The sequence below is a fragment of the Centropristis striata genome, chromosome 16 (genome assembly GCF_030273125.1).
Source record: "Centropristis striata isolate RG_2023a ecotype Rhode Island chromosome 16, C.striata_1.0, whole genome shotgun sequence".
Taxonomy (NCBI): Eukaryota; Metazoa; Chordata; class Actinopteri; order Perciformes; family Serranidae; genus Centropristis; species Centropristis striata.
In genome coordinates, this window is record NC_081532.1 from 33,947,988 (window position 1) to 33,973,393 (window position 25,406).

At 37.5% G+C, this 25,406-nt stretch overlaps 1 protein-coding gene across 4 annotated transcripts in view; it reads right to left on the reverse strand.

Moving 5' to 3' along the window:
* Positions 1-3,404, reverse strand: part of kcnh5b (potassium voltage-gated channel, subfamily H (eag-related), member 5b) — a 207,322-nt gene extending 203,918 nt beyond the window's left edge. For all 4 annotated transcript variants that reach the window (XM_059352752.1, XM_059352749.1, XM_059352751.1 and 1 more), the window contains exon 1: positions 3,332-3,404. In XM_059352752.1, the coding sequence (XP_059208735.1) occupies positions 3,332-3,404 (73 nt within the window). The remainder of the gene's footprint in view (positions 1-3,331) is intronic.
* Positions 3,405-25,406: the final 22,002 nt, after the last annotated feature.

Genomic DNA, 25,406 nt, shown 5'->3' on the forward strand with positions numbered 1-25,406 from the left:
TTGACATATTATATTCAAAGTTTTTACTGAAGGAAATCGCGATATCTCCTTTTATCATTTCATAAATCAGAAAATACTGTCACAAGCCATTAAAAAATATAGAGAGAAAAACAGCCCAAAACCTAACTAACTTCTCATAGTTAGACTAACTTCTCATTTTCTGCCCCTCTAGTGATAAAAACTGAGCAGTTGTTTCTCTATGTGTTGCTTTCTGATACAGTGGTCAGAGCGATACACACAGGACCCCAGTGAATTATGGGTAAGCTGTGAGAGGGTCGCACCTTTAAAGCAAAACCATCCAGAACAATATGAGCCTCATCTGTTCTCTGCTTCTCTTTCCAAACAATTACCGAAGTGATTTTTCAGCACAAAGAGGAACTGTAGTTTCTTAGATTCATCAGCGTCTTGTTGTGAGCCTGCAGCGTGCCCTCCGGCATTAAAGAGCTGACGGAGACTTAATGCAACACGCGAGAAAAAGCCCAGAATCATCTTGACCTTTCCCGCTCTCCTCTTTCATCACAACCAATTACTTAGCCAGGCCGAGGTTCGAGCACATCGGGGCTGTTTCAGAGCGAAAGGTTCGACCCAACGGGTCCCCACAAGCCACAATCCTCTTTCCGACAGCAACAGAAGCTTTTTAAAGGAAAGTGCAGAAGCTTCGGATTAACGCAACTCTCCACTGGAACCCACTGATGAGATTAACAGCTCTCATTCAATTGTGAGGGAATTCTGTAAGAGGACATGAGACCTTTTAATTTCAGATCTAATTCACAGTTTAAATGAAAGACCCGAGAGAAACAAAGAACACATTCATGAATGTATTCATTGAATAAGGGACGAACCATCTCAAAGACTCTTGTATTTTGTATAATATTAACCTGCTTTTGTTCCTTAGAAAGTATCATGTCCATGTGAGCAAAATAAACACCAAACTTCACTGTATTTTCTGCCACTTTTAATCCTAAATGTATTTATATGTCTCAGCTAAAGCCCAGAACAAGGTTACTGTTCTACTCTACTCTACTACTGGTGTACTCAAGGTTTGTTTTTGTCACTCGATGTATTTACCCGGATATATCTTATTATTATGTTTTTTTGTACCTGAATCCATGTTCCCACTGTGTGTCACAGTATGTGTCACCCAACTGAAGGATAAATATCCCAGAGACAGTGGCGTCTCAAGACCTTTTTGACTTGGGTGGCCCAAGTGGAGCTCTGATGTTTGCAGCGATGGCATGAAATATGTGCACACACACACACACACACACACACACACACACATAGAAATAACATTAGAAATATCCAATTGCATCAATTTAGAATATGCCAAAACACTGCATGCTTGGTTTTTGCATGCAATAAACATGCAGACTTTGGCAAAGACCTGCATGTTTTTTGCCAAAGTCTGCATGGGATTATCTCAAAGTGGGCTGTTAAGAGGAGGCTTGTGGGTACCACCCATTTTCATCAAGATACCTGCAGGTCAGAGGTCAAAGAACCCCTCTGAAAATGGTTATGCTCGTTGTTATCCTGGCCAAAAATGTTCATTTTATATTGTTTTTTCTCCCTCTACCTGACAAGCCAGCATGACACCAATCGATTATGTTAGTCATCTTGTTTAGGATGATCAGTATCTTTACTCTTCACTCAGACTTTCAAGAGTTTACTGCAGCCTCTTAAAAACTGTTGACCCTATGGCTTTCTTACTAATGTGACAGTATGACTGTTTACTCAGCATCACAGTTTATTATCAGCAACTGGCAATGGACCCCTTGAACTTCCTTCAAGGACCCTTGCACTCAGGGACAGTAAAGTTGAATTAATGTTTTAATGTTTACTCTCTATATCTCTTGTCTGTCTTTACTTGTTTTGATGCATGCATGACAAAGCTTTCCTCCTGTTTTCTTCTGTATCTTTGTTATAAATTAGGCTTTTCCAATAAACTGACCAGGAATAATTAGCTGCAGACCTAAAAAAAGATATTCAGTGACAGGTAAACAAACTATAGGTAACCCTGCAGACTTTTTTACTCCCAAACCTGAAGTTCTGCAGCATCTGATCTGAGAGCAGCAGGAAGTCCCAGAACAATCTCCTCACATCATTCCAGCTAATTGCTTGTGTGACTTCTCAAGCAGCAAATAAAGAAAGACACGACAACCAGCAACAACCAACCACAACCAGCTGCAACCAGTGGAGCTCCAATTAGCGCCAGAACGGGCCCGAGAGATCCGCACCACGCAGCAGCCCCCTGGCTGTCCCGGAGGCTCAAACACCGCGAGAACAGACAGACAGACAGACAGACTGCTGCAGCCTCCAACCCACAACCCGGACTCTCATTCCGGCCAATTACTCCGCTGACTTTTCTGGGAAGATAAAGGAGAGGAATCAATCTAATCAGAGAGAGAGAGAGAGAGCGCGTAATCTGAGGCCGGTGCCAAGTCCGGCGCACTTTATAGCGCAGAAAAACATGAGCTGAACCCTGATGAAACAGAAATACAGCTGAGTAATACTGAAAAAACATTAAGGTGATTAATATCTGAGCTGCTTTTTCTTAAATACTCCAGCAGATCGATCATTTTACTTCACTTTGTTCCCCCCCAAAAAACGCAGCTTATTACATAATGACAGACGGAGCTCACATTAATTAATTTCAAACGCGACTCCCTCGTCCTGGAGACACCTTACTTATAATTATTATAATTTTATTACGAAGAGGCGGGTTTGACAGGTAATTAAAACTCAAAGAGCTCCACGTTCATTGGCGGAGCAGCTGTCAATGTTTATTACCAGAAAAAAACGGGCGAGTTAATGAGCAGAATGAACTTTTAATCTCCAGTTTAAAACGCGATGTTTGTGCAGCAGCGCTCGAGTCATGATCTCACATTATTTGGAGAGATAATTTGCATAATACAATCTGGAAAAGTCAAACACAGAATGATGTAGAGGTGAATACAACGGTGCGTAAACTGGGACTCCCGGGAGCTTCTTGAGGCACGAAATCGCCGATAAGAGCAATAATTCAATCATATTCTCCTAAAAGCTGCAACGCACGGTCCTCCCAGTGGAAGTAATCCCTTGTGTATGTAACTTAGATGTGTAACGTTACTTATTATGATCCATGATTATCATAAGTAACGTTACAGTGGAGCCTGAGAGAGGGGTAAACTCCATCACTGCAGAGTAAATGCGGGTATAAAGTGACATTCTGTGGGTTTATCCTCCAGCGGAGCTCCGTGGTATTAAAAACACTGTATTCCAGCAGAGTCCGGGTCCGAGCCTGGTGAAAACCAAAAACCACAACACAAGTCTCGCTCCCGGCGCGCAGACTCACCACTTGAACGCCGGACGATGTTCTCCAGAAAAGTGTTCTGCGGTGCCACAAGCCCTCTCTTTCCCCCGGGCATCCTGCTGCGGGCGGGCGGAGCTGGTGTCGGTCCGGGTCTGTGGCGGTGCGTGTGCGGCTCGGAGGTCGGTACTGATGCTGGCTCTCAGTCGGACCGATGGAGAAGCTCATTGTAACCGTGCGCTCTGGCTGCTCGGGGCGCACTGAGCCACGGTGGCGGCGCTGCATCCCGCTGCCTGACCGGAGCGCCAGGACGCATGCGTGTCTGCTGCAGAGGGCTCGGTCCTCAAAACATAACCACGATATGATACGTTTAATGTTTTTACAATAAATCATCTGCGATCACGTATTTAAAAAAAACCCTACATCTATATTTCACACATAAAGGTTTAAAATATATCGACTGATTGAAGTTCATTATAAAACATATTTCAGGTACTCAGGGTTTTCTATCTGCAGTTTTATCAAATATTTACATCCTCATAGTCTCTCTTTATTAATGGCTAACAAATCGTTAAATAATGCTTTATAGTGTATTAATAAGATCAATATTTGGGGTTGCCGGGTTGTGAAAAATTACTGGTAACACTTTACAATAACCATCTAAGTGATGTTTATAGATGGTTTATAAACCAATTATTATTAACCATTTACAAAATTATATACATATTTAATCTTTAAATGGTTTCAAGCAATTTCTTAAAGGTAAAAGAATAATTTTGAAATCATTTACATACTTAATATGGTGTTAAAAATGTTATAATGTGTGTAAAGCTATTAATAAACTAATAATTATGTTTGTTTATGGTAAAGTAATCTATTTGGCATTTATAAATTATAGTTCAACATTATTACATTTTCTATTCACCATTCTAAATGGCCTATATATGGTTTATAAATGATGATTAAACATTAATAAACTAATCTGTTTACCATTTATAAATGGTCTACTTACCATCTATAAATGATGGTTATTGTAAAGTGTTACCAAATTACTTGCTGTTGTGAGAACAGACAGTAACAGAGAAAATAAAAAATATTATTAATGATAAAAAATACTCTCAAGCCTCTCACTTTCTAACAAGTTATGTCATGTTAATACGAGCCTAATAAACCAAAGAGTGCTACATTATAAATAAATACGTTATAATAACTGATGATATCAATATCAATAAATGGTTTCCACGACAATCCACAAAGGCTGTGGTTTAAAACATTCATAAATTAATGAATCAAAACAATTTATTGTTGTTTAGATGCCCTGATGACCCAGAGGGATGTAAAAACCTAAAAAAACAAAATAAAATACAATAATATCAAGTAAAATTGTCACTGGGTTGCAGGAGCAGACTCAGGCTGTTTGAGGGGCGGGGCAAGGAAACTAAAAGGGGCACCATCTTTACTTCAAGGCCACCCTAGAGAGCACACAATCATGTTTCATCTACCATGGGATCATCTAAGAGTGCATCTTTGCAGCATTTTGTTTCTAACATGGTGCACCAAAGAGGGAGCTGTTGTATAAATGAGCTTTGAACATAATTTCTGACTTAGGTTGGAGTTTACAAAGTGTTGCACCCAGTGGCGGTTCTAGACCAATTTTATTATGGGGGCCAAGAGGGGCCAGTGTTTAATCAGAGGGGCACATTAGCACATGGAAAAAATGGCAAAGATGATATTTAAGCATTCAAAATCTTTGAATGTCTTGAAAAAGACACAAAATGACCAAAAAAAGGCACAAAATGAGAAGACAGAATAACAAAAAAACCCCACAGAAGACATAAAAATGACAAAAAAAGACACAAAATGACAAAAAAAAGACACAAAATAACTAAAACAGACACAAAAAAGACACATAAATGACACCAATGACAAAAAAAGACACAAAATGACAAAAAAAAGACACAAAATAACTAAAAAAGACACAACAACAGACACAAAATTACCAAAAAAAGACAGATTATGCTGATGTCAGGGGTTAAGGTTTGTCAAGTATTACCTTATATGGATATAAAACTATGCATACTTCTAATTAGTCATTGAATATTCATGAACTACAAGCGCCTCTCTGTCTGCACAGAACACGGTTAGAAAGAATACAGCAGATCAGGTCAGGTGAACCCAAACAGTTAGAAAGCTACTTTGTAAAATGAAGGAAAGGTCAAGCCTGTCACATGATACAGAAATTCCTTTAAGACAATGCAGGAATGAGTTAGAACTTAAATCTGATGCCTTTCCCTGAATAAAAAAAATACTGCTTGTCATGGCGGATCAAATTGAAAGGTAGGTTATCTGCAATCTGCAATCTGCAGATTCGACTGGTTTCCAGGCTGCTTTTTTGTTGTTGTTTGGTTTAATGTTACCTATTTTTGGCCATAAACCTCTTCGCTACTGGGTCACAAAGTGTTCAAAGACTAGAAAAGCAAAGTGGGTTTTTTGCCAAACCATTCCCCAGAATAAATGCTGGCATTTTGGTTTCTGCAAACCACAGATACATTGAATTTCAACATTTTTGAACCACAAATATGTTGCATGTGAATGTTTTTGAGCCACTGAAACCAATTGTCATTGCAACATGTGATCACTGCTGCTTTAAACAGGTTGTAAACACATGACAATCGCTGTCTTGAACACTTTAAAAACACTTTGCATTAGGATAAGCTAGTTAGTTTTGCATGTTTATTTAGGTTGCTGCTACAGTCAATTCCTCTGATTATATTTCCCAAAATGTTGAACTATCCCTTTAAGAAAAAGCAGCATCGTATGTCAGAGACAACAAGGTCCAGCAGATGAAACATCCATGCAGTAATAACAATAACAGTGTGTTGTCTTACCGTGAAGCAGTGACAACAGTGTGTCCCTCTGCAGGACTCCCTCAGGAACGCTCATTATCTGCTCTGAAGGCTTAATGTGGCCTGTAAGAGCAGAGACAACATGTTACTGCAGGTTCTGCAGCAGCAGTGATCACAGAGACCTTCGTCCACAGTCCAAACCAGGATTTTAGAGAAACTGTCCCATGCAAACTCCAGCCAGCCTCAGGATTATCGACCCTGACTGGAGCCACTTATGACTAATTTAACACACGCGGCTCAAACTGAATTCATAAAATTAACACGAAGGTCCTAAACAGAGAGGCAGCTGGAGCTCCGAGCAGTCTGTGTTTCTGTCTGACACCGTTTATTTACTGAACTGTATATGACTGAGGCTGCATCTGAGTTACTGACTGGAAGATTGTTGAGGATATCAGAATCAGAATCAGAATCACTTTATTAGTCCCTTGAAGGGAGATTTGTTTTGCAGCAGGACACACAAGACAAGGTACACAACAATACAAGACAAGGTGCACAACGATAAAATAATAAGACCCAATTAAATATCTAATAAAAACACAGTTCAAAGAAACGCCATACGCATATATAAAATCACTGACACGTGTTCGTTTCAAAGCTGATACCCCTAAATGGAGAGTTACTACCTAGTATAGGTAAAAAGTGCAATGTGCAGATGTGCAAGAAACAGACTTGTGAAGATGAGCAATTAGAGGGCTACTTTCTATTAGTTAAATAAATGGCATTTATTGTGTACATTGCACACTTATCTGTAGCTTTAAATAGTCTCATATGCGTTAAAAGCCACAATTGTCACTTTCTCAGGTGGGCAGGGGGTGACGGAGGGGTCCGACCCTGAACTTTCAACCAGGATTCCACAGTCAGGTCTCATTGGACCAGAAATGACAAAAAAATACTAATGCATGTACAGTATAAACAATATGTATAACAGTGATTCTGACAAGTAACATTTTGGAGACGACCTGTCACGGTGCACGATTTATGTCAGTGTTCTAATCCCATATCTGACCTTTAAAAATCTAAATCTGTTTATAGGGATCATAATCTTGACCCAAAACAAAAACTATAGATGAAGTTGGTCATTTGAAATGACCAGTGCATGGAAGACTCATAAATGTGAAAGTGTTTGATACTTGAAAGACAGATTTGGGTTTTAAGGATCATAATTTGTCCCAAAACTGGAAACTTCCAAATCAAAACCAACTCCAGCAGTTTTCTGAGTGTCTCTCCAGCTGCAGTTTTGTCCTCAGTGACCCTCCGTACCTCTGTGCGTGCAGTGAGAGAGCGAGCGAGCGAGAGACACTTAATGTGAGAGAGATAAAGAGAGAGAGAGGTGCAGCCTGTTCCAGCAGACGGCAGCTGTCCGACCTGCGCTGTCACATATGTTTGATACCCCATGATGCAAGTGGGCCAATTAAGGACGTCCCACAGGAGCGTTTTAAACCATGCACGCTTACTGACAACACACACACACACACACACACACACTGCTGTTGTTGTTCCTCCTTTGAGGGCTTTTGACAGACTGCTCGGCAGCGTCTGATGGAGTCAGCGGGTGTTAACAGGTGCATAAATGTAGATGAGAGATTTGTAAATAAGACTTTGAGATACAATCCGACATCAGAGTGAGTGTGTCGAGCTGCAACAACTAACTGCTGCAGGATTCATAGAATATTCATGTCTGTGTCTTCTGCAGAGTTTCTGCTCTGATTATGTAAAGTGTTGAGTGTGTTCCGAGGCCTTCAGGGGTCGCGCACCCTTCCAGGGGTCACAAGATAAATCTGGCGGGAGAAAAATAACATTTGTACAACACAAATTATGTTTTATTTTACACAGCATTTATTCCTTAAAATATGGCAAGTTTTAAGATAGTTCATCCGAAAAGAAAATACCCCAAATTTGGTTCCCATAGTGCTGGAGTAATAAATAAAAATAATACTTATTTAAAAAAGAACATTTAAGACGTGCCATTCATTGATTTTACTATTGTTTTACTGTCACTCATTTTATCATAACATTCTATTAATTAATAAATTATTAAATTGAACTAATAAATAATTATTATTATTTTAACTCAACGGGGAAAAAACGGAGGTTATGATGTTTGGCAGTGCCCTCATCGTCCTCTGTGTCTTTTATTGCTTTTATTTATTTTACTACTTTTAACTGCATCTTTTATTTTATTTTACTATGTTTATCTGTTTGATTGTATTGTTTTATTTATGGCATCATTTTAGATTTATACACTTATTATTTATTGCTGATTGGTATATGGAATTGTTTGTTTTATTGTTGATTTTATGTACAGCACTTTGGAGACGTTTGTGTTGTTTAAATGTGCTATACAAATAAAAGGGATTGGATTGGATTGTTATTATTACTGATGATGATGATGATAATGAAAAAAAATATATTATTATTATTATTATTATCATTATTATTATGCGACATGCAACACAACTCTACACACTAACCTTATGGGATATCTACAGTATGAATTCTAGTGCCATTAAACTTTTCATAACCTATACATCCATTCATGAGAACAGCCTGAAAGTCTAAAAATGCATTAAAACATCCAAACCAATACTGTAGTCAAACCTACTCTTACTCCATTGTCCACACTGTAAAAAAATAATCTGTTAAATTTACGGTAAATTACCGGCAACTGTGGTTGCCAGAACTTCCCCGTAAAAAAAACAGTGAGGGTTTTTCTACTGTAAATTTAAATATCAGCAAAAACTAATTTAGACTGAATATTCTCGTTATTTTTAAGATAATTGTGTGATTCATTCACACATCATGGCAAATCTCCATTAACTTACATGAAAATGTTATATTTTTACAGCAAAACTGTGCGTTTCCCACAGTTCATGACAGTAAAAGTAAAAAATTGTGCTATTCCTTGATTTACGGTAATTAAAAGTGCCTACTACGGTGACACACAATTTTTAATTTTACGCCCCATTCCTGATGCAATTTGACAGTGTTTTACTGTAATTTCCACAAACATTTTTTACAGTGCATCTGTATAGTCAAAAAAGTATTTTCTCCAAATCCTGGCTAGAAACACAGCTTTCACGCAGTCCTCCTGCACAACCTGTGTGCAACAAACACCAGCTGCACTGTGTCTGTATGTTGTGTCTTTTTTGTCATTTTATGTCTTTGTTTTTAAAGTAATTTAGATTTTTTTCAGTCATTTAGGTGCCTTTTTTGTAATTTTGTGTCTTTTTTTGGTCATTTTCTGTCTTCTTTTTATTATTTTTGTGTCTTTTTGTAAGTAATTTAGCTTTTTCTGTCATTTTGTGTTTTTATTTTAGTAATTTTGTGTCTTTTTGATACTGCCTCCAGCGGCCCCCAGGTAATTTGAGTTTGAGACCCCTGGTGTAAGTCTTCTTGGAAAGTGCTTCAAAAGTGGTTAATACCTGGTTTTAGAGTTACAGTTACAATAAAGTTTAGGTATGTGTCGGAGGAAAACTTTTTCTCCTGACACGAGCAGAAAATGAGTCTCATCACTTGGGTAAAATATGTTTTGTTCAGGTTCATTGCACAGGATGTACTGAGGCTGTGTTTGCTTTTTAAAAAGAACAAATGTGTTTCCAGTGACTGGAGAGGAAGTTAACTTGTAATTTTTATGATTTAGGAATTTAATCTTGTTGTTTTGCTGCACGCTTTGTAACTTTCTGGACAAAACATAATAAAAATGTGTGTGTTTATGATCCCGTGAGCATAAACACTAAAACAAAGTGCAGTTTTGCTGAGTGAACCTCAGAGTTTTTTTGCATCTCGTCACCAAAACTGCTGCATGTGTCGGTCTGGCGGAGAGGAGAGTCTCCGTGGGGGATTTGATGACTGTAATCACTCTAATTACACCGCATCACTAACCCGCAATTATGCCCAATCAGCATTCAGCAGGCGGGCCACGATGCTCACGACCAGCACTAGTCTGAGAGCGAGCTGCAGGCCGGCCGGCCAGCCTGACAAATGTATCTGTAGATGCAACGACTCCGTGCAAATCACCTCATCGACAGAACAAATACTCAGCAGCAAAGAGACAACAGGCGAGTTTCTGAGCATCAGTTATTTCCAGCTCTGACGCTCATTGAGCAGAAACGAGTAAATGTCACACGGTGGAGATCAAAGGCAGCAGTGGGACCAGGCAGACGCCTCATCTGGGGAGGGAAAGTGGGAAGAGGCGGGATGGAGGTATCGAAGTATGGATCAATGCACCGCCTGCACATCTGGGAGGAGACAGAGCTGCAGCCCTGCTTATTGATCCCAGAATTAATTAGTCCAGTTTCTCTCACTGGCCTCTAAAAAAGAAAAGGGGACTGAATATCAAAGTGTTGACCCTGCCAACGCCACCGCCCCCGCCAAAACTCCAACTCCAGACTTTAGCTCCTTCAAAGGTGAAAAAGAAAAAGTCATTTGATGTTGAGGAAGTCAGTGAGTGTTTAATGTGTGGTGGTAAAGCAGGCAGCACACTGTAAAAAAAAGGTTTGTAGAAATAACAGTAATACACTGTCAAATACATCAGAAATAGGGCATAAAATTGTAAAATTGTATTATATATATATCACTGTATCAGACGCTTTTAACCCTCTATGGTACAGTGTTGCCATCAGACAACATACCAATTTTTAGCCTGTCAAATTTCTACAATGCATCTTTTTGAGTAATGCAATACTTTAAAGAGGGAAGAGTATAGGGAACCAATACCAATGCTTTAATTTGTCACATGACCTCCAGGAGGCCATATTGAAACCCTATTTTGTAAAGGAAACAGCTTTGCGCCACAAAAAAACAAACAAAAAACCCTCAAATGTAATTTCCAGGCCCTTTCCCATCTGGAAAAAAAATCTACTCCTACTTATAGGGGAGCAAACCTTCATTTTTTAATAGTTTTATACACAAGACAATAATTTCAATGGGTCGTTGGTTCAATGTTTCCTACAGGCAACATTCAGACAAGAAACCAGTTTAAAAAAGTTCCTTTTATAATGTTTTTAAATTTAAAATGTTATGTATTGTACCTGTTGAAGCTACTGAAGCTTTTACACATGTTAAATAAATGTTAAAATTAATTTTAAATTTTTTTTCACTTGTGCACCGTTATGGTACAATGTTGAAAAATTTCCACAAAAAAAATAAATAAATAAAAAACTATAAAATTTCTTCAGATTATGTTTATTTAGTCTATTTTAAGACAAAAAAAACTCCAAACATTTTTTTCCTAACTGGCATCATAATGTGTACCATAGAGGATTAATTACCGTAAATCAAAGAATAACAGAAAAATTTCATGTCATAAACTGGAAGAAACACACAGTTTTGCTGTAAAATATAACATTTTCATGCAAAATGTATGGAGAAATACCCTGATGTGTGAATGAATGACACAATTACCCTAAAAAATAACAGGATTATTCAGACTAAATTACAGTTTTTTTGCTGATATTTACATTTAAATTTAGAATAGAAAATCCACTCACTGTAATTTTTACGGTGAAGTTCTGGCAACCACAGCTGCCGGTGTTTTACCGTAAATTAAACAGATTATTTTTTACAGTGCAGGAGGGAGAGACTGGGAACAGAGGAGCCCAGGGACTTGGTGGTAAATGGGTTTGGGCCACTATAGACATGTCTCATCACCAATCTGCTGCGTCAGGGGACCAACGAGAGGTTTAAATTACTGTACTGGTCAATAAAAGAGCACCAATCATTGGATAAAGGCTCCTCTCAGAGCTGCTTCTACATTGAGTGTAGTGCATTTAACACAATGTGAGCACATTAATATAACCTGAAACAATCAGAGGTCTTGTCAGCAAACATTCAGCTTTATTATTTTTCGATGTAATCTTGATTCCAAAAAAGCTGGGACATTGTCTTGTGATCATTTGCTAATCATTTTTGACATATTCAGCTGAAAACTGGAGAATATATTTCATGTTAACACTGATAAAACTTCTGAATTTGACAGGTTCTGTTTTTATTTACCTTTTACACAGCCTCACAACTTTTCTTGGATTCGGGATTGCAGATGCATCATTTCAATCATCTATGCGGCAAAATACAAATGTGAAAAAATATATATAAAATTTCCCTGGAGGAACTCATCCACAACATGGGATCTTGACAACCAATGTCCAGGTTTCTACAGAGATAAGAATTTTAAGGTATTAGTTCCGTCCCACATGTGCACAAGAAAAATCTAAATAAAATATGCAGAGTGTATCAGATTTATGATCGTATACATTCTCTCCTCAATTGATGTCAGAAATCAAGTGACTAAAAGGATCTTTTTCTTACAGACTTTCATAAACTTCTTCTGCAGCCGGTGGCGTCGCCCCCTGCTGGCTAATAGTAAGAATGCAGCTTTAACCCTTTGATGCACAACATGGGTCAAAAATGACCCACATTCATTTCCCATGTTATTTATTGCTTGCTGTGTGTTTCTGTGCTCTATCTTTTGATATCAACTTATTTTATGATTGAACATTCTAAATATTCTTTAAATATCTTGTTTTTGATAACAACAGATCATTATTTTCATTTTGCTTCTCATAATTTATGAAGAAAAAAAGTTTTTGTATTATTACATAGCTAACTACTTGGCTAAGTAGCTTGCTAAGCTAACTACTTAGCCAAGAGGTTAGCTAAGTAGTTAGCTTAGCAAGCTACTTAGCTAAATACTTAGCAAAGAAGTTAGCTTAACAAGCTACTTAGCTAAAAAATGGATATGGCTCATTTTTCAACCATGTTGTGTATTAGAAGAGTAGTGACAGAAAAAGGGATTTTATTCAAAAATGAATAAAGGAAAACATAAAAATTAGGATGTATGATGATCAAAAACAAACTAATTGAGGAAAACCTGGAATACTGAATGATGAATTATTGCAAAGATATAGAACATAAAAACTGTCAGGTCACTTGAGACCCATGTTGTGCATCAAAGGGTTAAAGCTCTTCCATGTCGGCTTCACTTCTAATGCCATAAAGTTGCCGCTCGGCCACAACTAGCCTTTGTTGATTTTGTACATCAGAAGGTGAAAATTGCCAAATAAATGTGCAGATGGAGGCAGTGCGGGCCGCTCTGTAGCCGAAACCTTAATCACCTGGTGGGCGGACGAATAGCTTGCTGTGGCACCAAGCGACGCCTCTTCCGCTGCACTTTAATTGCAGACCACTTTGTGATTCACAAATGTTTTTTTTCTGGCTGTGTGGAAGCTTTCGGAGGAGGCGCCTGAGGTAAACCTGCCTGTGATCACTTTGTCTCGCTGTTATTGCTAATTACAAGCATGATGCTCCTTCTGCAGTTTGTGTCTCTCTCTGAATCCCCTTTGCCTCCATCTGAATGTTGCAGCCTGAATGGGCTTATTTTGGAGCAGTAATTCTGTAGCTTTTAGTTAATCATTCCCCCTCTTAATCTCGGGTACACAGTAGCAGTCACACTGGCACAAAGACTCACAGGATACAGTTAAATAACGGCCTCAGGAGCAGGAAATAGAAGCCTGACGTAAAAAATCAGAAGGCAGGAGGAAGGAGTTTCATAATGCTCCTTACTAACTGGAAAATATAAAAAGCCACATCATTTTCTACGTACTTTGATCTGTTTTTTTGTTTATATTTGCACCAAAATGTGCCATACAGCAGAGCTAAGGTGAGCTTATCAGTTATAAAAACAAAAATGAAGAAATTTAGGAATAAAACAATGAGATACAAATATATTTACAGCATTTTTGCCTCAGACAGAATAAAGAAGTTGACGTATAAATCATGACACTTTAGAGCCTGAAGTCTGGCATTTCAGGGGGGTTTTGGAGTCAGAAGTGACCATATTTAGACGAGAGGTAAAGGTGAAAATGAATGTGAATTACCAACTAATGTTAGTGCCAGTTAACTCAGGTTTGGTTCGCAAAGTGCATCCGAAATACACATAACGTGAAATTAACTGGGTTGCTAATTTTGACAAGTGAAAAACAGGCTCAAAACAAAACGTAGTGTCTTTAACAGCAAGTGTCTACTGAAGAAGACATTTTTAAGCAACCAAATTGTCACAATTAACTTAAACACACTGTAAAAGTGTCAAAGATATACAATAAAAACACTGAAGACACCCAGAAACAAGTTATTGGCTATTTAAATGTTCACAGTAACAGAGAAATGCATTGCTTTTATCCTGATTGATAAGTAACCAGTCAAACTGTAGCCATGCCCTGAATTTTACCCTGCTTTATCATCGATTTTATTCTAAATTAGTCCATAATTTACTAAATGAACATCATGATGTGTTGAAGAAGACTTGAAACTAACGATTAAGAACAAAGTCATAATGAGGTTATTTACAAAGCTCACAAGTGAGAAGTAAATTCTTCTTCTAAAAGCTTCTGTAAAGTGTTACTTCTTTTTGCAGCTGGTGGAGTCGCCCCCTGCTGGCCATTAAATAGAATGCATGGTTTAAGACCAGCGGTGGGCAATTCATTTTCCCAAGGGGCCACATGACCAATACCACGAAGGTTGCAGGGGCCGGACCAAAACTCGGAACTGAATTCTGCTCAATATTAATGTAATCGCTTTATAAAATATAGTAAATTATCTGGTTTTGAGCTGCTACTGATAGGAACACATGTTATGATAAGACTGTTAATGTGGAGTAAATCAAATATAGCAGTAAAAAATAGTAAATACTCCAATCACTATATCACTTTTCCATTTATTTTAAACACAACTGTAAATGACCTTTAGCAAGGTTTATATTTATGTTTTTGTATTATATAGCTTGTTTTTCATGTTTGTACATTTTCTAGGTGTTTTACAATGTTGTGATGCTTTTATTTTGAAAAGGTGCTGTCCAGTGTAAAACGGGTGCTTTAATTTTGAAAGGTAGTGACAGGAAATAACCGGTAGAACGGTTAAATGAAAAAACGAACGGTAAATAATAACGAGTGCGTAGTAATTCATATAAAGTTGATATAAAGTATGAAAAGGCTTCTATAGTGGCTGACTGACAGGACACAAGGTTTGTTAAAGTTTATTTTATTCTGTCATACATATTAGTGGCTATATTTGTTGTCTTAACTATAGTAAAAGTGCTTGTTAGCTCTAGTGCTTATGCTAATGTTTGCTTTTTTTTTTTTTTCCAAAATAAAAGCACTGCGCTTATATTGATTTCTAATTTCTGGGTAACCTCACGCGGGCCGGACAAGGACAGCCAACGGGCCACCCAATGCCTAGGTCTGTTTAACACCCTTCTGCATTGGCTTCACTTTTCAGACCCAGAGGCTACGTCAACTTCTTCCAAAAATAGACACATTTTACCACGTCTTCTGATCCAACTGGTCCACTACTTACGCCAGCATTTCCATTAAAATTGCTCATTATCCTCAGAGGATGAATCTTCAGCACTGTGTGACCTTTTGAACTCTCTCTAGTAGCATCATCAGGTCAAATATCTGCCTGGAGGAACTGCTCCACAACATGGGATCTTGACGACCAATGTTCAGGCTTCTACAGAATTAAGAGATAAGAATTTTAAGGTATTAGTTCCGTCCCACATGTGCACAAGAAAAATCTAAATAAAATATGCAGAGTGCATCAGATTTATGATCGTATTTATGCTCTCCTCAATTGATGTTGGTGCAGATCATCTGCTTCTGAGGCCTCACAGACTCGCTACGTAAAGATAAAAAGACGACAGCGTGCAATAATTTCCACGGCCTCGAGGCAAAACTGAATTTTAGATTTGCATTACTTCCTCCATTTCTGTAAGACATACTGACGAGTCGTGGTGCCTTCACAGACCGTCTGCTGAGTCACCATCTGCATTTCTTCCCTCAGTGACAAACTCATGATACTGAATGCAAAACGGTCATTTCTTCTGTAACTGCTGCAGCTGAGAAACAAGTGAAACGATTCGTCCAGCTGGTGAAACTTTTTCACTTTAAGTATGAATTCAGCATTTAGAGTTTTTGGCTATTTTGTCTGTTTTTGACTCCTTTTTAGTCTCTCTGTATATACCACTTAAAAAAATGTTTACCATGCCATGTTGGTGTCATTTTTTTTCCCAGCACAACTTCACCTACATGACCTGATCATTACTTTTGACCAGTAGTGTATGTATATATGTATATGTATGTATGTATGTGTATATGTGTATATGTATAAATGTATATGTATATATATATATATACACATATACACACATATATAAAGTATATGTATATATATATATATGTGTATATATATATATATGAATCAATAAAACAATGTGAATACATTTCATAAAATATATAGAGATAAAATGTGAGACTAATCAATGACTAATTTACAATTCCTTAAGTATATAAAGTAAATAAAGAGACAGCAACAATATATAATATCTTTCTCCTCTTACTCTCTCTCTCTCTCTCTCTCTCTCTCTCTCCTCTCCTCTCCTCTCCTCTCCTCTCCTCTCCTCTCTTCTCCTCTCCTCCCCCTCACCCTCCCTCTCTCCGTCCTCCTGCACCTTAATCCCCCTCACTGTAATGAATGTATGTATATTAATATAAGCCTGTTAATCCCATATTGCCTCGGGCTAATCTTTGCCATTTTGTGATTCTGGATATAAAAACAAGAGCCACAGCCAAGAGTTCAGTCCACATTAGCGCTCTGTGATGTGGAAATGCAGCCAGTGGGGATTTTCCCGTCAATGCATGGAACACATGCAGTTAGTCTGCTCCAGGGACGTGTTTGTGATGGTAATGAGATCAGAAGGAAGTCCTGTTTGTTTCATTGTTACATGAATGAGATAAAAGCTTGTTGTCTCCTCGTCAATGAAGACAGAAAGGTGTGAGAACGTATGAAGCCTCCCACTAGGAGGCCATAAATAAAACTGCTGCAGGAGCTGCGAGCCCACACACACACACACACACACACACACACAGCAGGCCTGTGTTAATGTGTGCATCGACCTAGACTCCTGCAACTGGTTCCATTTCATATTTAATCTTGTTTATTGAGCTTATTCATCCAACAAGTCCTCCACATTGTTTGTTCCTTCCTTCTTATATGACTCACAGTGTTTCCTGAATAAGCTGCCTCGCCGTGATCTTCCTCTGAGATGCAGAGGAATGCCTTCTTAGGTCCCCTTTTGGTAAAGAAAATGAGATGCAATGGCCAAATGGGTGCGCTTCCAGTAAATACAACAAGATTTAATACCTCTAAAGTTTCCTTCTAGTGCAAAACGAGACACTTTAAACTATGATTTAAAGATGCTTTGTGAAACAGCTACAGTTTTGTTGAGCCAAAAAAACTACTTCCCTAAAGTTGAGGCAAATAGTCCATGGTTAGGTGTTATAAAAAGTAACTAAATGCACATAACCGACGGAAGTGAAGTTGTTACATTGGTGACATAAAAACATAATGTATGGAAGCCGGAACAGTGTTTCTTTGACCAACTCCTCCCTAAGTGGACCTTGTCGTTCTTTATACTCCATTTGAACATTGTTGGAAATATTTGGCATCATGGAAGTACACAACTCAACAAAATAAAACAAGTAATATATTCATTTTTTAACATTTTAATGAAACTCAAAGGTCAGTTTGAGTTTCAGACTCCAAAAACACTGGCAGCGGTTTATAAATCAATGAGACAGGACGATTTAAAAACTTTTTTAAATTTCTATTTTAGGAAGGAACCCTAGGTGTACAGAAGCATACAAAATTAATGCAAATGTAAATGATTGTATAGATTGTATGTATATAAATATATATAATTAATAATAAACAATCATTTTTTATTTTTAAATTACAATTTGCAATTTATATATTTTAGCATATTTTAAATGCATAGAAGTGCCAAATCTTGTTTATTTTTTTAAAGTATGCAGACGATTCCTTCACATGTTGATGAGGAAAGCTCGATGCATACTTAAGTCTGTTTGAGGCTCGACCCGCTCATCTGAAGGAAGTGCAGGTCCCTTCAGGTCCCTCCAGGACTCCTGGTCCCCTAAAGCAGTAGTTCTCAACCTTTTTGAGTCGCGACCCCCAATTTAACATGCATGTTGTCCGCGACCCCCACTCACTGAACACACGCACAGTTCAGATCACACAAACTCAGGGATTTGTCAGAAAAGACACAAAATGGCCCAAAAAAGAAACGAAGTGACCTAAAAAAAGACACAAAATGACCACAAAATGATAACAAAAGACACAAAATGACCATAAAAGACACAAAATGACCAAAACAAGACACAAAATGGCCAGAAAAGACACAAAATGACCAAAAAAAAGACACAAAATGACCAGAAAAGACACAAAATGACCAAAAAAAGACACAAAATGACCAAAAAAAGACACAAAATGACCAGAAAAGACACAAAATGGCCAGAAAAGACACAAAATGACCAAAAAAAGACATTCAATGACCAAAAAGACTAAAACACATTAACACATGAACACTTTAACACAGTGGAGACAGAGTTGACTTCCAAAATGATTTGGCGACCCCCAGAAATCATCTCGCGACCCCAATTGGGGTCGGGACCCCAAGGTTGAGAATAGCTGCCCTAAAGGCCACACCTTTTCAAAGGTCCTTCCTTAATGAGGACGCAGCTCTTTAGTGGGACACTGAAATGATAGACTCAGGACTCACCTGACCTCCAGTGCAGCAGGTTGAGCACCTGAAGGAAAAAAAACCTTCATATCTGAACTTAAACATTTCTCTTTAATAAGCCAAGCAGTCTAAATGTTGCCAAAATAAAATAAGTTATACTAATTCATTAGTCTAACTTCAGCCTGCTTTATGTTTATATACCCCCAAATAAAGGGATTTTTTAAATTCCTCCTACATATTTCATTAATTATTAGTGTCTGAGTCCAATGTGTACCACAAACTGTTTCACTGACATAAAAACCATCATTTCCAGCAGGCGTGTGCAGTTTCAGACACTGAGCATTCAAACAGATGTTTAGTTTTATAGCAACAGTTTCTGTGTCGGTGAACGAGGATGTGTTGAAGTCAAAGTTTACAAAAAAGTTAAGAAAAGCTCACACATCCAGATGATGAATACAGTTGTATTAGTTTGAGAGAAATCATTTAAAACAAGGAAAATAGAGGCTGCAGTTGAGTAGTCAAAATGAAAAACATAAGTTTAAGGAAAGATTTGCATTCAAGAAGCCTTGGAACATGAACATTTCCGACCTCCTTCTAGAAAATATACAATGCACATTCTAAATCACTGAACCATCAACTAAAAGATGACATAAAATACATTTGCATGTATGCAATTAAAGATGAGATTAAGACTAAGAACAGGTCATTTCACTCAGTTAGGAACTTTCCTCAGAATAAAGTACTATTCTGCTGCAGTCAGAGAGCCTGCACACTAAATAATGAGCAGTTATTTATGAACATGTATTTACTGTTTTAAAATAATAAATCTATGTTCCTGTTCAGACTCTATTTTTCTGTCGTTTGACTTCAGATTTCACTCATCTTCTCTGTTTGTCTTCAGGTTAAATTTAAAATCATCTCAGTTATTTTGGCTGTGAAGCTGCTTCTTCTGTCGCTGCAGCAGCAGCTTGTGATTTATGCTGATAAGGCATGAGAGTATTTTTAGATTGGACTCTGGCAAACCGGGCCACCCTACTGGCTCACTTTAATTTAATTGTGACAATCTGGTTAAGAATCTGCTCCGAGATGATTATCACACATTTTATCCCCCTGCTTTACTCAAAAAATACAGAAAAAAGCTGGCTCCTGTGCATCTATACATTCTCCTAAGTTTTTAATTGGAAGCATTTATTTATTGCTTCTCATCCTGAATGCTTCTGTGGAGTTAATTAAATTCAGTAAATGTAGCAGACACTGTGACGGAGCTCGGCATGTTTATTAGGAGAGAACTTTGAGGCCAGGAGACGTTGGAAGTCCACTGAGGACTCTAAACATCCATTCTGCCTGTTTCAAGGCAGCGCAGCTAAATATTTAACGCGACTTAATGCACCGTGCTGAGAAACAGACTGTCAGATTGTGTAAAAACCTCTCGCACAGACGCTCCTCTCGGCTGCCTGGCTGAGGTGGCGGGCCGGAGTGTTTTAAAAGCCTGATTTCACTCTTTCTGAAAATAGTCTGATTTTTTTTTTTTCCTCCCCACTTGTCGTTGGAAGAATGCCAACACAAAACCTCCTGACCCATAAATCCAGAGGCTTGTTCATGCACAGATGCTCATCAGACAGGTGCACTCTGTGAACACATACTGAGCTGCTGCATGATGCTGTTTATTTGTGGGGTTTTAATTGTTGCTGTTGTCTGAGCTTTTCTGGCTCCGTGGCTTCGTCTGCTGCTGATGAATCATGTTGATTTTTGAGCTGTGATTGAATGTTTGAATGATAAAGGTTTTTCCTCTGTTTCAAAGGTTCTTTATATCTCATGTTTTGTTATTTTGCCATCTTATCTGACTTATATTATGAGCTTATATTATGCTCTTTTAAGAGATCATACCATGTCTCATAGTAGTCTCATGTTACCATACACTACTGGTCAAAAGTTTTAGAACACACCAACTTTTCCAGAATTTAATTGAAAATGATGCAGTTTAATGTCTCAGTGTACTCTGAAATTAATGCACATTTGCAACATTTAAAATGCTTTATTGAGCATGATAGTGTTTTGAAAGTAAAAAAAAAGATTCAAAATCACATTTTATGTTGGACTAAAGGACTAAAAGAAGACACAAAATGACCAAAAAAAGACACAAAATGACAAAAAAAAAGACACCAAAAGACACAAAATGACTTAAAAAAGACACAAAATTACCAAAAAAGACACAAAATTACTTACAAAGACATGAAAAGAATTTAAAAATGGACAAAATAGCCCAAGACTCCATAGAGTTAAGTTGTTAACCCATTTCTTGTTCCCTGAAAAAGGCCTACTTGTATAATTCTGAAATGTACATTATTTTTCAGTTTTGGTTAAGCTTACCTTTTTTTATTTACCTCTGGCAGTTCACCACTTACCTTTGGACCCTTTCAAGCTGTTCATTTGACTTGAACTGCTTGAATTTCAATAAAAAACTGGAAAAATTGGGGTGTTCTAAAACTTTTGACCGGTAGTGTATATCATGCAATTTCATCTCAAGTTATGCTATTTTATACCGTATGAACTCCAGTGTTGAAAGAAGTATTCAGATCCTTTTCTGAAGTAAATGTAGTATAACAATTACTGCAAAAGTAAAATTAATGTAATTGTAACCTTACTTACTTCAGTAAAAGTATAAAGTATTACCAACAAAATGCACTTACAGCTTGAAAGTTTGAAAAAAATATTATTAATGTGATTAAATGTTCCCTGTCAGTGTTTTGGTGGAAGAAGTATTCTTCAGTAAAAGTACTAATACCACACTGAAACTACTCCACTACATGTAAAAGTCCTGCATTCAGAACTTACTGAAGTAAAAGTACAAAAGTATCAAAATGTACCTAAAGTATCAAAAGTAAAAGTACTTGTTATGATGAATGGATCCACTCAGACTTTAATATATATTTGAAAACATTCTTGTTTTACAGTATTTCTTCACACCCGCTCAAGACTATATATATATATATATACATATATATATATATATATATATCGGATTATTATTGATTCATTTATGTAAACAGTATTTTAATGTTACCGATGTAGGGCTAATTGTAACTACTTAATATACTGTTCTGAGGGTATTTTTAATGTTAAATCTTTACCTGAAAAATAACTAAAGCTGTCAGCTAAATGTCGTGGAGTAGAAGGATGAACTTACATAAAATGGAAAAACACAAGTTAAGTACAAGTACCTCAAACCTGTACTTTAGTATATTACTGTAATAAATGTACTTAGATTTAGATCATCAGTGGTGGAATGTAACTGTTTTTCTTTGAGACTAAACAAACTGTTCTTTATCTTACATTTTGTTTTGTTTTTTACTTATGTGTTCATTTCATGCGTGAGTTTTATTTTTATTTTTTTCCCCGATCATTGACAGAAACATGTGATGTTTAGTGTGAGGTGATCCAGGTTAACTATAGACCTCCACTGCTGCTGTCTGTGCTGAATAAACTCACATTACAGCAGCAAAAGTAAGTCAACATTTGTTAGCTAAAAAAATCTGTTTCCACTGCATGTTGTCATGTTTTGATTTTACAGAAACCCACATATTGTGTTTTAAATGACTGTTTATGTCTTGGCCTTTTATTCAGCCGATCTTTGAAATAACTTGCTTTCTCTGTAATGCAAAGACTTATATTTTTTCCTATATATTTATATAATAGGTTTAAATGTAAAGCCCTTCATGCTGCATTTTTGGTATGAAAGGTGCTATACAAATAAAATTAATAAAAATAAACAATAATAATAATAATTATTATTATTATTATTAGAAAATAATGATTATAATCATCAATTCACCAACTTTTTTCACCTTGGCCAAACCTGAAACTTTTTTGTGATATTTTTAATTTTCAATTATTTTCAGTTTTTTTCTGCACACACTGAAAATCGGCTCAGCAGCAGGTGGATGGAAACACACCTTGCTGTAAATGTAAGAGCTTTCAGAGTCTCAGTCACGATTATTTTACGTCTTCTGGCAAAAGATAATGAGTTCACAGACATTTATGTAAATGTGGATCTTAAAAGGTTATTGCTTTAACCTGCTGTAGCCTCACATATCTCCTCCTGTCTAACGTAACCTTCCCACCCACACTAAGTGATTTCTTCTTGTATTCACTTTACCATTATACACCTTTCATGCTGTCCATTTAAACTACATGAGCCACCAGGTTGACATGGAAACAGCAGCCGATAATAGTCCACCAGGTGGGTGACAAGGTGACTCATTGTGCATCGTTCTGAAAAACTTCCCAGACTTGTTTGGTCTGTTTCTGTTGTCTGCAAGCAGCCGACCAGCAGCAGAGGCTCCATCATCGCTGCTCCAACTCTTCATCACTCTTCATCACTTTAAAAACGTCGGCAGCGTCTTTCCTGCCGTCAGCTTCCCTCGAAAGTTTTGCCTTTAAACTCCATGAGGTCAGTTTGTGTTTGATGATAGAAGAAGTGAAACAGGAGATGAGGTCAAATATACTGTATATATATATTGAATATACATATATTTTATGTAATCAATTTTGTTTTACTGATTCTTATATCTTACTGTTTTTGTTTTGTCCAAATATTTGGAAAAACTACATCTATAGTGCATTATGAGCGCATTCATAGTGAATTATAATGCTCATTATAATCAATCATAATGCATTATGACTGCATTCATAAACACATATAAAGCTTCATGATGCACTATATCAACAGTTATAAATATAGCTTATAATGACTTATAAATCCAAGTGTCTTATGAGTGCTCTTGACTGGTTATAAACTACAGGCTGACTGATGAGGCTTATAATACATTACAACTACTCATACCCCTCTATACACACACCTCAACAATCAATTGTTATAAGGACTCATAGGATGCCATAAGTATAAATAATGACTTATGATGCAGCATAGCTTCTTTTAAATGCATGAAAATGTGTTGCACTTTACTTAACGCCAACAATGAAACATCATGATTAGCTATACTGCATTATAGATGCGTCTATATGAACCTCACTTTACTTAAAGCATACATTGATCATTTATTTATACTTATGGCATCCTATGAGTCCTTATAACAATTGATTGTTGAGGTGTGTGTATAGAGGGGTATGAGTAGTTGTAATGTATTATAAGCCTCATCAGTCAGCCTGTAGTTTATAACCAGTCAAGAGCACTCATAAGACACTTGGATTTATAAGTCATTATAAGCTATATTTATAACTGTTGATATAGTACATCATGAAGCTTTATATGTGTTTATGAGTGCAGTCATAATGCATTATGATTGATTATAATGAGCATTATAATTCACTATGAATGCGCTCATAATGCACTATAGATGTAGTCTTCATAGAAAGTGTTACCAAAGTTGTACTTGTGCTAAAGAGGGAGGGAGAGAGAGAGACAGAGAGGGAGAGAGAGAGAAAGGTGAGATGGGAAAAGATGAGGAGATGGGTGGAGGAGGAGAACAAGAGAGGAGAACATAAAAAGGAGGGGAAAACAATCATGAGGAGAGGAAATGAGGAGAGGAGAGAGGAAACAAGGAAAGAAGAGGAGGAATGATGGAGAGAACAGAGGTTCAAACAAGGGGAGGGGATATGACAGGAGAGACAATAAGTAAAGGAGAGGAAGTGAGGACACAGGAGAGGAGAGAAGGAGAAAGAACGGAAGAAGAGGAGGGGAAGAGGACTAGAGGGAGGGAATAGAAGTGTAGAGGCAAAAAGAAAAGGAGAAGTAAAACAGAAGAGGAGACAAGCGAAAGGATAAGAGAGGCAGGAGGAAAGAAGAGGAGAGAAATGATGGAGGGATGAGAAATAAATACTGCAGCATTAAAGAGAAGAGGGAGACAAAAAGACAAAAAAGGGAAAGAGATGAAAGATAAAAGATACAGAGGAAGAAATGGAGAAGGAGTGACAACAGCAAATCAGAGGAGGAGGAGGAGGAGGAGGAGGAGGAGGAGGAGGAGGAGGAGGAGGAGGTTCTGTGCGATGATTTGGCAGAAGCAGAGAAAGAGGAGAAGAGGTACAGAGGAGGAGGAGGAGGATGAGGAGGGGAACTCTGTGAACTCCAAAATAAAAGCGTGAGGAGCGTGACAGAGAGGACATGACTCAGCCCCCGCAAAAATAAAAGACCCAGAGTGAGTGTGACTCCTTCAGTGACTTCAGTGAAGTCTGCTGGATAATTACAACAAGTAATTAATAACAGAGCCCAAAGAGCAGATTTAATGAGAGCAGATATTGAGTTTTGATGACTTAAAAGGAAAACTCAACAATTAGATGATGTCAAAATAAAGCGCAGAACAACCAGATACAGGTGTCATGTACAGTATGTATTTTTCCTCCATTGCCCCTCTATTTGTAGCTGAACTGTGTGTGTGTGTGTGTGTGTGTGTGTGCGCGTGTGTGTGTGTGCGGTCACCAGCACACGCGGGTTTATCTAATTAGGATCACCTGTCGTGAAGCAGGAACCCTGACGGCGGCAGAAGAAGAAGAAGAAAAAGAAGAAGAAGAAGAAGTAGCAGAAGAAGAAGAAAAGAAGAAGAAGAAGAAGAAGTAGCAGAAGAAGAAGAAGAAGCAGAAGAAGAAGCAGAAGCAGAAGCAGAAGAAG